This window comes from Chiloscyllium plagiosum, unplaced genomic scaffold (assembly GCF_037043375.1).
Source record: "Chiloscyllium plagiosum isolate Xiang-an unplaced genomic scaffold, Cpla_swu_hap1 HiC_scaffold_2, whole genome shotgun sequence".
Lineage (NCBI taxonomy): Eukaryota > Metazoa > Chordata > Chondrichthyes > Orectolobiformes > Hemiscylliidae > Chiloscyllium > Chiloscyllium plagiosum.
The window spans coordinates 76,572,143-76,585,671 of NW_028270140.1; the positions used below are offsets into that span (position 1 = coordinate 76,572,143).

General features: G+C 36.8%; 1 protein-coding gene across 3 annotated transcripts in view; it reads right to left on the minus strand.

The window, feature by feature from the left end:
* Positions 1-7,574: 7,574 nt before the first annotated feature.
* rorb (RAR-related orphan receptor B) overlaps positions 7,575-13,529 on the minus strand; it is a 262,305-nt gene continuing 256,350 nt past the window's right edge. For all 3 annotated transcript variants that reach the window (XM_043712184.2, XM_043712175.2, XM_087997921.1), the window contains exons 8-10: positions 12,543-12,653; positions 9,983-10,095; positions 7,575-8,235 (exon numbers count right to left, since the gene is read on the minus strand). In XM_043712184.2, the coding sequence (XP_043568119.1) occupies positions 8,080-8,235; positions 9,983-10,095; positions 12,543-12,653 (380 nt within the window). In that variant the 3' untranslated portion in view covers positions 7,575-8,079. The remainder of the gene's footprint in view (positions 8,236-9,982; positions 10,096-12,542; positions 12,654-13,529) is intronic.

A 13,529-nucleotide genomic window follows, 5' to 3' on the forward strand; every position in this document is an offset into this window, starting at 1 on the left:
GTTTTGTTCATGCTTGAGACTAGGAAAATTAATGATGATAATAAGGAATTAAATGATTCTTGTCTCTCCACTCAATGACAGAATCCAGAACTTTGTATAACTATATCATCCACACGGTGAGATACAGTATGTACCAGGTGAATCCATCTAAGCCAGCAAGTGATATCACCATTTTACTGCAGGAAGTTACAACTTTGGACATTAATGTAAACTATGTAATATTGATTCAACTGCTTCTTATACACCTCACACCATTTTTCCCTCCTTTTACTATAATTCAATGAAAATAAGAGGAAGAGATGCAAAATAATCAACATTGTCCATTTTGCACTAATGTCCAAAATCACAACTATGCTTTTGTGCATCTGCAAAAAATCGTCATGGGGAAGATTTCCTTTCTACGCTATGTTTAATGAAATTGTAAACCAATTCTTTATAAATGGCTTCATGGTTTTATTTGACATCGCACATCAAAATAAAACTCTTCCACTGACATCAAGGTGAGGTTTATGCATCTCAACTGCCAATGTTTACAGTCACCAGAATATTGCCAAGATGCATCAATTTGAAAACCTTTACTTTATGACATATCAAATGTTGAGTGTGAAACTAATTTATTTTAAGTCATGTATACTCTCACACACCAGATTTCGAAGTAGCACAATAAAAGTATCAGTATGAACTAGCTTTAAAATTAAAAAAAAGTGCCAATAGAGATTCTTTATTTCTCACGTTTTGCAAATCAAACACCCCAATCCATCTGTGTTCCATTTCTATCTCCTTAATCAGTGTAAACAGGAATGATGGTGAGCTTTTGAAGAAGTATTCATAGTTAATATAAACTGATTTTAGGTCTTGACTACTCCATGTATGATCATTACAGCCACCAGTGTGAAGACACATTCATCCCATTAGTTTGAAACAAAGGGACAGTATGCGGAATGCACTTTGCCACTAAGTCTCTTGAAGTTTATAACTTATAAAAACAAAATTATTGGACCTTTATTCATACAAAATGGCTGTAAATGTCTTATAAAATTCAATATCCTGGATAGGGAGATGGTTTGAAAAGAGAGAACTTCAAATGTACAAAACAATAACCTATAAAATGTCACTATCCTTCCACATAGTTATATATAAACCATCAGAGGCAAGAGAAAATCACATTGCATGCATCAATCCTCGATAAATATATTTACAATTTTACCCCACAATATCACAACTATACAATTAAGTGCTAAAAGCTTTGCAACGGGAACAAAGAAAACTACCTCACTTTTATGTTAAATGATCTGGAAATAAAATATATTTTCCCTTTAACATAGTTCAGCAATTTACAAATTTCCTACTGCCTCAGTAGGAAGAAGGTTAAACTATTATTACAAAAATATTTTCCTCCCAAAAGATGCTAAAAGTGTAACTGTGACAAATATATCAAAATGTATCAGAAGTGTTTCAAAATATTGTAAAAATTTCAGCACAGGTTGTGACAGATTTATATACAAAACAGGTTTGTACGCTTATTTTCATTATGACTTTGCATTGTTGCCATCGTTGGTGCAGTTTGGTCCTGTTGGTAAGCAAGTTAAAACAATCAGTTTACTGCTGGTTAATTTTGCTGATAAGAGATCTGCCACCCTCTACTGGCCAAAATAAAAAGCTTGTAAACCAAATTTCAATTTCAAGGGAAAGTTTAAATTGCAGAGTCAAAACAGGGCAGTGCTCTCACAAGCTTACTGTTCATCAGAAAATTGTTACTGGGCTGAATTCTTGTGGTAGATTCTAACTGTGCATTAATGGAAAATAGGCAGTAAGGAATCAACATCTTGTTTTATTCTCTGAATTTTAATTCCATTAGTGCTGACAGACTTGCTAATCTATATTCAAAATATTACTGTTTCTACTACAAACAATTTCTGTCAATCAGAAATTGACTGAAATATCTAGTCAGTGGTGTATCACTCTATGCTTAAAACAAATATTTCAGAGGGCAATTTTCTGATCTCATGCTTTCTGCATGGTCTCTGGTTTAGGTGTCTGAAGAAGAATCATATTGGATTTAATTTGTTAAATTTGTTTCTCTCTCCAAAGATGGTGTCAGACATTGAGTTTCCTCAGCACTTTCTGCTTTTGCTTCATATGAGACCCTAGGCTGGAATCTTTTATATTTAGATCATTCTCAAGTTTTGGAATTACATTCAGATCCTGCCCCTGCTCACTGTAGCTGCATGCCCACTGGCCAAATCCTTGCTTGACGGCCTCTAAGCTTGTTGTCCAATTAAAAATGGCAGTTGGATCTGGAAGGGAGGAGTTTGATACATTATGGACCATTGCCATTGACCAGCAGACTCCACTGTCTCACCAGTGACAACATTGCTGAAATCCAAGGAGTATGAACTCAAGAAAGGCTGCCACTTCACCAAAGGAGCAGCTGTCACTATAATAGATGCAGCACTGTCGGACACATCAGCTTCCTTGCGATCCTAATGCAGTAGCAGGCCTCTGATCAAGCAAGGCAGCATCCTTGTCATTTTTCAAATATTTTCAACTGATTCTGTTGAGTTGCCATGATTCTGACCCAGGGTAAGGGAAGGCTGATATCATCCTCATGACAGTGCACTGCCATGTTAAAGTCAGCAGTGTTTGGCTCATTGAAACCTCATTAAATACCTTGATTTAAATCTTGCCTCTGTCAGGAGAGTTGTTGATATGGTTACAAACGCAACTCTGGGAAAATCGGGAGGGGTAAACTGTGCCACTATGCCATTTCCCACTGCAGCCAAGTATTCCTTCAATTCAGTTTATGCCCACAATTTTGTTTAGTCTGCTCCCTCCACTCTTTGACGCTCCTGAACAGTAACCTACATTTGTACCCATGGAACATAGGACAATGATGTGCTTTTGAAGTGTTGTTATGAACACAGCAATAAATGTGCACTCAGCAACTCCCACAAACAGCACTATGATTAACACCAGGCAATTTGTTCTTATGACGTTGATTAGGAGATACATTTTTTAACAGGGAAAACTGCCCTGCTCTTCTTCAAACTAGAGGCATGAGAACTCTTGCGTCTACCAAACAAGTAGATATTGTCACAGTTTCATATCTCATTGCAAGATGGCACCTCCAATAGTTAGTGTTGCCAACATGAAGAAATCTCCAGGAAAGTCTCCAACCAGATTTGTCAATCCAAACACTTCCCCCAGTCTTGCACTAGAAAGTCAAGCACTGAATTTTGTACTCAAGCCCTTATGTGGGACTTGAATGCAGAACATTGTGAATTAGGGGTACCTAGTGCTCATGATTGATTCTCCTGGTGAGAATTAGGTTTTTATTTTCAGACCAGGACATCAAGTTTGTTTCTTTCACCTGCTCCTCGTCATAAGAAAATATTGTGTTTGCAGGTTTTTTTGCACATATTTAAAATAAAAGGGTCTGAATTTTTAAAAGTGCATTTGTTAACAAAGACATTACATATTTTGAATATTTTTTGAGGCAAAATTATCCAAAAATAATAAAGATTTTGTGTGAAAGTAGATCTTGCAGTTTCTGATGCATAAATTTGCCAGGTTTGTCAATTTAGTAAATGAAGATTTTTTCACTTGTCTACTCTGATGATCAAACTTAACTCCTTGATAACACATCGGGTGTTTAGAAAGAAGAACGACTCCAGCTGCTGTGTGGAGTAACATTGCAAATATTATCAGAAGGAATACTTTTTCCATATTGTCATAGAACAATATTTCATCTCATTCCTTAATGTTTTGCAAAATATGGAATTTAATCCTCACTAATAAAAAATTACAGTAACCAAACTGCTTTGAAAAGTTAAACAAAAATAATGACAGCACCAATGTTCAGTATGCTGCACTCAGTAGGATTTAAATTTAAAATGGTTTTTGTTGCTTTTTCTTGTCCTTATTTAAGAAGTTGTCATCAAAGCACGGAAAGATTAGTGTTTAGTGTTCCCATTACCCTTTTTTTGCAATCAGCATGGACTCTTTAATTTGATGGCAACTTGAATAAATTATTGTGAAAAGAGATCTTAAATATTTGAGATCCTTGGTTGAAATGTTTTGTCTTTCCAAGAGTGCTGGTTTGAATTTAGAAACACACCCTTTGAACAATGTTGTTATCCCCGCTCCTGTTATAGGAGTCAAATTTCCATAAAATTCTTTATAAATAGTCTGCAGCACGAACTTGGGATCGCAAAAGTTCTGTGGAATGTTGTGTGCAATGCCAAATGCAATAAAGCACAGCAAGAAACTGAGGAACAGGTCTTTCTAAAACAAATGGACGAGCACAATGGACAGTTGACTTTTCTGTTTTTAGTTGTACTGAATTGAATTAGTCAGTTGCAATGTTTTGAGAAATGTTCAGATGTCTGAAAGGGAACCCGTTGTATTCTCTATCCATTTACATGAATAGGGAGAAAATTAGATGATTCCCTTTCAGGCATTTCATTCCTAATGTGTCCAGATGCTGAAACAGGAAAACCTGTCTCATTATGTTTCACATTTTTAAAAAAAATTGCTTTCAAATTCTAACAGATCAGAACATTTTTTCAGTTGGTCTTACATTTAGTGTCCAGAGTCAACAATGACAAATTTCAAAGCCAACCGATGTCAGAATTACAGAAAATCTCAAATTTGCCAGAGCAGTCTGTTTAAATCATGCCTGTGTAAGTGTGTTATTTAAATTGTACAAACTAGCTTTCCCAATGGATACTATGAATGGGAGTTGGTGCTCTAGTTGTCAAGTCACTGCACTAGTAATCCAGAATTTCAGGTTATTACTCAAGAACATTTGTTCGAATAATACAATGGGAGACAGTGTAATTTGAATTCAATGAAAAAATCTGGGATAAAAAGCCAGTCTAATGGCGACCTTTGCAACCACTGTTACTTGTCATTAAAACCACATGATTGTTCACTTATGTCCTGAAGGGAAGAGAATCTGCATCCTTACTTTGTGCAGTCTCCATGTGACTCCAAATCCACAGCAATGTAGATGACTCTTAATTGCTCAGAGGGCAATTAAGAATGGACATTAAATACAAACCCATCCCATGAGTGCACACAGATAACAAATTATTGCTAAGGAATGGAAGATAGTGTTCAATGGTCAATACACAATAGAACAATGATGGCAGCTGAGAGCAAATAATGGTTGCTATCTAGCTGTAAAGAGAGAGTTATATTGTGAGCAAAACAAAAATCTTGTGCAGTAATTTAAATGCAATAAAATGTCTTGGAAAAGTGCCTTGAAACTCTAGTAAAATAGGCAAGCTTGTTGTATATAAAATTGGCAATCCCATACAAACTGTATACTAATAAACATCTAATTAACTCCTAGCTCATTTTAGACAGAGGGCATGTCAAAAACAGTTACGTCTAGAGATTTTTTTTAATTTCAGGAGAGAGGAAAGAACAAACATTGAGAGCTAAATCAGAAGTACAATGAACTTCTGTAAAGATCAGAGTGGGGTTTTCTTTTGTCAAATTGAAAGGGAAAGTTATCAAGACGAGAATGCCACAGTGTAACATTGGTTTTACATTTCTGCACTGTGTGGAAGGCATTATTTCAGCAGAGCAACTGGCAAATGTTTTATTTAACTTGCTCTTCCCCTTTAGCCACTTAATTTTGAGACAAAAAGTGATGATTGTGGAAGGTAAATGGAAAAGCTGCAGTTCTATTCATAAATTAATTCAATAGATTTTGTTGTAAAGCAATTTTGCCTTATAAAAATGGGAAAAATTAGACCTTCAGTTTTCTTCCCATCTCTCCTGATGGTGGTGATTTATACTAGCTGGTTTTCCATTGCTTTGGCTAAGTGGCCATCCTTTATATCGCTGCCTACACAATGGATATGAATAGATTATTAGTGCATGGAAGGTGTCATAATTAAGTCGGAATGTTTCCTTCATTGAACAACTGTACACATGCTTTTCAGCTAGCATCACTAAACAGGAATCAGGAATATGAGGAGTATAAAGTTTTTTTTAAAAAAACTAGTTTAGCCCAAGAATGATGCACCAAATGCAGCAACCCCACTGCTGCTCTGGCTGAGATAATCTTATACAGCACCGACACCAGGGACTGAATTTAAGACATTCACATCTGTAAGATTCAATGGCACTCTGAGCTAACAGGGTCACTTGAGTTAGAAGTTTTACTGACAAAGCTGTAATCACTTTCTCCCTCTTTCATTTTAAGTTTTGCCAACTGTCTGCTTTCTTGGGTTTGTAAATGACAGCAATATTTCAAAGAATGTTAAGTGTGCCTACATGTGCTTTGGAAGGTATGATCTAGACACAGTCTTTGCTGCTTTCCCTTTAACTGTGGAAAATTAAATCAGCACTCCACTAGCTGATGATTTGCTAGAATACAGCAATAAGTGATAGAGCCATTTTTCTGCTCAGATAACAATTAGCCTTCAAAGTATTTTTCCATATAAGTCTCACAAACGTAAAGAATTGTAAGTAACTCATTACATTGTATGCAAGCCTTATATATAGATTGCAAAGGCTAACAATTAAATTTATGGCCATGAAGTGTATAGGTTCAACTTTCCTATTTTTGGATCTGTTTAATATGTAGACATTAGTATTAAAGGTTACTAGATTTTCAATTAATTTCCATTGTTGGCAGAGCAGACATCATAATTAAAATCATATTTGCACTCTTTTTCCCATTATGAATTTGATAAAGGACAAGGAACAGTCAAAGTAAAATACTACTTCCAGTAATGTCGATGACCATTTTACAGGACAAATGTATAGGCTGGTTTGCTGGTGGCTGTACTGCACTTAGAAAGATAAAGTGCCACTGTTCACTGAGCACCAAGAAACTCCTCCATGCTAGTGTCAAATAATCAAAGTCTATTTCCAGCTGAAATTTGTTGCATTGCAGGGCTTTTTTCCCAAAAATAATTGAAATTGGAATGATGTTAAGAATATTAGCAGAGCTACAAATCAAGCTGAAATAAACTGCACATTTACAACAGAATATCAACATCCAGAATTTTATGTTCAGTCTAATTAGACCAACAAATCAAATAGTGCTTCTTGATATTCTAAATATAAAATTTTGAGAACAAAAATGGATCTTGTATGGAAAACAGTAAGTGAGAGGGAGTTGCAATATCAAAATAGGAATGTGGTTATAGTGTCCCTCACTGACTGACAGCTCCGACGTGGAGTAATAAAGATATGTGCTAAAAGCCTTTCCTGGTAGATCCAACCATTTTACTACCAGCTTCTGTCTGAAACACACTGAGACACAAACTGTTACTAAAAACAAAGACCATTACAGCTTTCACATAATGTTTTAGAACAGAAATTACTTTGTCATGGCCATTACAGCTAAAAAGATCAAATAATATCTTTTTTGATTTGTGTTTTTGTCATTCTGTGCAACTTTATACATAAAAATATAGCTTAATGTGGAAAACTAGTGCTTTTTCAATCTAAAGTTTACATTTCCAAGAAACAAATCCCTAAAATCATCTTTCCATTTAACATACTAGAATCCACACTCAATTTCTCAACAATCCAGACAAGACTTTTGTTTATGTCTTTTTAACTTTCACATCTTTTCCAAATATATACTTGCATCCATATACATTGGAATTGTGAAATCCTCAAAAGAAAAATTGCAAGACCCAATGAAAGACATGAAAAAAAATACACAGAGAAACAGTTCAGCTCAATAGGCTGAATTCTCTTAAATCATATCTTGAGCCATGAATAGAAGGAATAATACTGTGAAATCACGGTTCTAATTATAAAACAGTATTAACCAGCATCTGATTGTTAAAACTTACCCCCAAAACAGATAAAAGTAGAATGACTTAGCTTTTGTACATTTTCTGAACGGTTCCACAAAAGTTCCATATCAGGTGCAGTATTTACATTCTTTAATCGGTAGCGGTGAAAAAGAATCTATTTAAGTGCAGGACATTCCTAGTGTTGCAGTAGTAATTTTTTTTCATTTAGAAGTCTCAAATTTACATGTGTTTTGTCTTTTTCTGAAGAGAGCTTTATTGCAAGCATGATGGTGTGTGCCAGCCACCACCGTCACTTGGGGAGGACTGAAGAGTCCGGGTTAAAGAGCTCCTTGTAGAGAGGAGGAAACAGGCTGTTGGCTGTCTCTGGGTGCAACAGCTTGAATGCCTGGAGCTTGTCAGTGTGCAGGTTGCAAAGTGCAGTTAAAGTTGGTAACCTGGAGATCAACTGAAAGAAGAAAAAAGTACACAGTCTTAAATGCAACTGCAAACAATGTTCCATTGACCCCATTTGTTGGGCCAGCACAAGTCTTTACCGTAAACCTTGTCCACCATGTCTGGCTAGGCCACCTTTAAATGTAGGAGTACGGAGGAGTAGGATTATGTCTTTCATCCTGTTGGGCCTATCCCACTGTTCTAAATTATGGCTGATCATCTATCTCAACTTCAAATTTTCAAACTATCCCCATATTTAGATTAGATTCCCTAAAGTGTGGAAACAGACCATTTGGCCTAACAAATCCACACCAACCCTCCAGAGAGTAACCCTGACTAATGCACCTAACACTACTGGGAATTTAGCATGGCCAATTCACCTGACCCAGACATCTTTGGACTATGGGAGGAAACCGGAGCACTGGGAGGAGACCCACACAGACCCTGGGAGAATGTGCAAACTCTGCACAGACAGTCACCCAATGCAGGAATTGAACCCAGGTCCCTGGCACTGTGAGGCAGCAGTGCCAACCCCTGAGCCACCGTGCCACCCTAACATCCCTTGATCTCATTAGTAACTAGAAATCCATCAAGCTCTTCCTTAATGTTGAGCTTTTGCAACCCACTTGGGTAGAGAATGCCAAACATTCACTTTCCTCTGAGTGAAAATGTTCCTCCTCATATCAGTCCTAAATGGCTTGCCTTTTATTTTGAGGCCGTGTCTGGTGCTAGATCCCACAGCCAGGGGAAACATCTTTTCTGCATCTATTCCCATCTACCCCTTTAAGAGTTTTGTAAGTTTGGATGATATTCCCTCTTATTCATCCACAGAAGACAAGGCAATTTGTCTCATTAGACAATCCCATTGTCCCAAGCAAGAGCTTGGTGAAGCTTTGTTGCACTCCCTCTATAGCAAGGATATAGGTGAGGAGATCAGGAGTGCACACAATACTCTAGCTGTGGCCTCATGAATGTTATACGCAATTGACCCCTTTGCTCCCATGTTCAATTGCTCTTATGACACAGTGTTTACCTTCCAAATTGCGTGCTACTGCTGGCAAGATCTCAGTGACTTATGAACAAGGACAACTGAATCCCTTTGGACATCAACAGCTTTTTGAACAATAACATGTAATTTGACCCAGGTTGACTCTTGGATTTACTTTTGCTCCTTTCCACTTTAATTTTTTTGTTTCTGATCCTTCATGTGCAGGTAGCACCTACACCATAACTGCACTGAATACCTCAGAAATTTGAAGCCTTCCCTTTCACTACATTTTTCTAGCCACATGTTCCTTTGCTCAAACTTCCTATTTCTATCCTTACTCATATATGGTACAGCAAACAATGATGAGCCTGCTGCTTAGAGGTCTTGCTTTTTAGTGTCTTGCCTAGATTAATAAATGTTACTTTTAGGACTTCAACTCTCTTTAGATTTATGTCATTGTTGCCAATGTGTGCCACAACCTCTAGTTCCTCACCTTTCCCCAAAAGTCCTATAGCTGTGTTGTTACTTCCTTGACCTGGAACCAGGGATGCAAAATACTGGAGCCATGTCTACACCTACAGATAAACCTATCTGTTCCTCTAACTATTGAATCATCTTGTTTACAACAATGAAGATAAATTCATTTGCACTTCTTTGGCATTACTGAGTGACTTCATGCAGTTTCTTTCAGGCCAAATTTCTTCCTGTATATAATGCTTCTGCCATAACTTTCACACTCCCATTTGACAAATTGGGGCGACTCAAAGAATACCTTTGCTAATGTGTCGTCATCCAGGTGATTTTTATGAATCACATGCTGTAGTGCAAAATAAACTTTTTCCTGTAGCTTTTGAACCTTCCTTGGTTCCATCAACCATGGTCGATCTGAAGGAAGTGGAAAGAATACAGATGTAAAGCCACAAAACTCATTCTCTTCTCTTTTATAAGGTATTTCCTTTTAAATAGTGAATGAACTTAGGAACATGAGTTGGTCCTTTAGCCCATCAAGCCTGCTACACCATTCAATAATATTATGATTGATTTGGTTGTGGTGGCAGTTCTCCCTTCCTGCCTCCACTCCATACCCCTCCACTTCCTTGTGGAGAATTTAGCTCAGCATGGAATAAATTTAAAGAGCCAAATTCCACTACCTTCTATGGAAGTAAATTCCACAGTCTAATAACTCTTTGACAGTAAATACTTTACCCTCATCTCTGACTTTAAGGGTAAACCTCTTATTCATATTCTACACCCCCTAGTTCTATTCTCACCCACATGTGGAAAACAACCTCTCTTTATCCACTCAATCCAGTTCCCTCAAGATCTTAAACATTTCATCAATCTTCTAAACTTCAATAGATGTAGGCCTAGCCTGTTCAATCTTTCCTCATAAGTCAAGTTCCTCATACAAGGAATCAGTTGAGTATATTTTCTCTGAACTGCTGCTCAAGAAATTTTAATATTTTTCAAATGAGGAGACCAAAACTATACATGGTACTCTAGATGTTGTTTATCCAACACCCTGTACAGCTGTAGTCAAACTTTCCTACTTTATTTTCCATTCACTCAATAAACAGTAAACAGCAACATTTCATTTACCTTTATAATCATTTGCTGTACCTGCACACTAGCTTTCTGTGATTCATGTAGCAGGACACCCAATGCACTCTTTACCATCGAGTTCTGCAATCTCTCTCTATTTAAATGGTATATTGCTTTTCTATTCTTCCAGCTAAAACAAACAAGTTCATGTTGACTCATACTGTAGTTCACGTGTCAAATTTTTGACAACTCGCTTAAAGCATCCATACCCATTTTTAGACACTACCTTCAACTGACAATGTTTTTTTAACCTATCTTAATGTTACTAGAAAACTTAGCATGCACATTCAGTCCCTTCATCCATCATTAACATAGATTGTAAATAGTTGAGGCCACAGCACTAATCCCCCTCTGGCACTCCACTGGTTACAGCTTGCCAACTCAGAAAAGATAAATTTATCCCAGATATCTGGTTTGTGTTAGCTAACAAAATCTTCATCAACACAAATACGTTACCCCCTATACCATGTCATGTGATGTGGAATCTTATCAAATGCCTTCTGCAAACCCAAAGTATTCCATCTATTGTCCAAAAGTCTAACTGATCAGTTAAACTCAACTTCTGACTCACAAATCGATGTTGGCTCTACTAATCAATTCATGATTTCTAAGTATCCTGTTGACTTGTTTATCAATGCTCTTTTTTTTGTATGAGTATGTTAAACCAATTAGCCAACAATTTCTTACTTTTTGCCCCCCTTTCTTTCTTGAATATGAGTGCTATGTTTACTATTTTCAAATTGTTGGGAACATTCCAGAACCAAGAAATTTTAAAAATTATAACCAGTGCAACTACAATTCTTGACTCCAACACTTTGAAGACCCTGGGATTCAGGTCATCCTGATCTGAGGACTTGTTAGTCTTTAAGTCTAATGGTTTGCCTACCATGCTTTCCCTGGTAATATTGAAGCTGTAAAGTTCATCCTCTATCCATTTTTGATTTTCAGTTACCTTTGGGAAATTTCTTTAAGTCTTCTATAGGTAGAAAATACCTTTCAAAGCATCTGCCATTTTATTTTTCAATTATCAATTCCCCAGACTCACTCCTTCGAGAATCATCACTGGCTTTAGTTACTTTTATCCTATTCTCATTCTTGTAGAAACTCTTACAACCTATTATTATGTTACAAGCTAACTTCTTCTCATTTTCTACTTGCTGCTTCTTTATAGTCACTTTTTGTTAGTTCTTAACGTCCATCCAATCTTCTGACCTACACTAATCTTTGCAGTTTGTACAGTGTTTCTTCCAGTTTCATACTCTCCTTATCTTCCGTCTTTCGTCACAAATGATGCATCCTTCTCAAAGACCTTTTCTTTCTCACTGGGATAAATCTTTGCTCAGAGTTATATATCTCCTTAAAGTACTGCCATACAAACTCTATTGTCCTATGTTTTAATCTCGTTCCCTAATTTACCTGAGCTAACTCTACCTTTATAACCTCGTAGTTATCTTTATTTAGCTTTAAAACGTTTCTCATGGACACACTTTTCTCACTTTCAGAATAAATATTAAGTTCTATCATGTTGTGTTCACTGTCAGCTAAAGGCTCCTTTATCAGGAGGTGATAAACTGGAATACCTTTTAATTCCAAATACAATAATTTAAAAACACTTGTACATAAAAACCTGATGAAGGGCTTTTGCCCGAAACGTCGATTTTCCTGCTCCTCGGATGCTGCCTGAACTGCTGTGCTTTTCCAGCACCACTCTAATCCATAAAGGCACTAACCTGGTGATATCAGAACAGCAGCTGAAAACAAAGCAATTTCTTCCTCGGTCAGCTGAAGGGAGCACAAACTCTTAGCAAAGTCAAATATAGCATTGACTAGGTCATCACATCCTGAAAGGAAATAGATATGAACGTTACAATCAATATTACCAAATCAACTAAACATATATATGAGTGACACTTCTTTAAATTCTATCAATACTAATTTAGAGAAATCAATCTTATTTCATGGAGTAGCAATATAACAGCATGGCAAGCTAATACTTCAGAAAGTAATAGGGCCAGTTTTTGTATAACATAATGGTTGTAGTGTGCTCCAGCTGTCTGCAAGAGTCATTGTTGTGAAACGATTCAGAATCGGTGAATAGCCAGGATTAGTTATTTGAGGTCAAGAATTCAATTGCTACTTAAAAGCTACCGTAGCAGCCATAAAGGGATGAAACATTTTTGATTGGGGGATAGCTAATATACTGAAGCAGTAGGGAAAATGACTTTGACCTTAGATACAGCAATGGAGATGTTTAAAGAACATCAGCAGCAAGAAGCAGCATTCTCTTTTCCACATTCATTCAAGTACTTTCATAACAAAATACAATTTCATTAGCCATTTGGGAACCCCAACACCTGCAAGTTCCTCTCCAAATCACTCACCATGCTGACTTGGAAACAGATCACTGTTCCATTACTGTTGCTGGGTCAACCTCCTGGAATTCCCTCTCTAACAGCATTGTGGGTCTACATACAGCACATTGACTCCAGCAGTTCAAGAAGGGCAGCAGCAATGTCAGTCAGACAGTCAGTACCGTCTATGTCCCACCAGTTAATAAAAATAAAATCATGCCTTCCATCTGATTAAAATTCAAATAATTCAGTAGGTATGGGCAGTGATGACAAGTCATGTAGATACAAGAAGAACTGGCCCTAGGACCTGAGTGAAAGTCTCGAAGAAATAATTAATGATCTCACAAACAGTGTCAAGATTCCCTT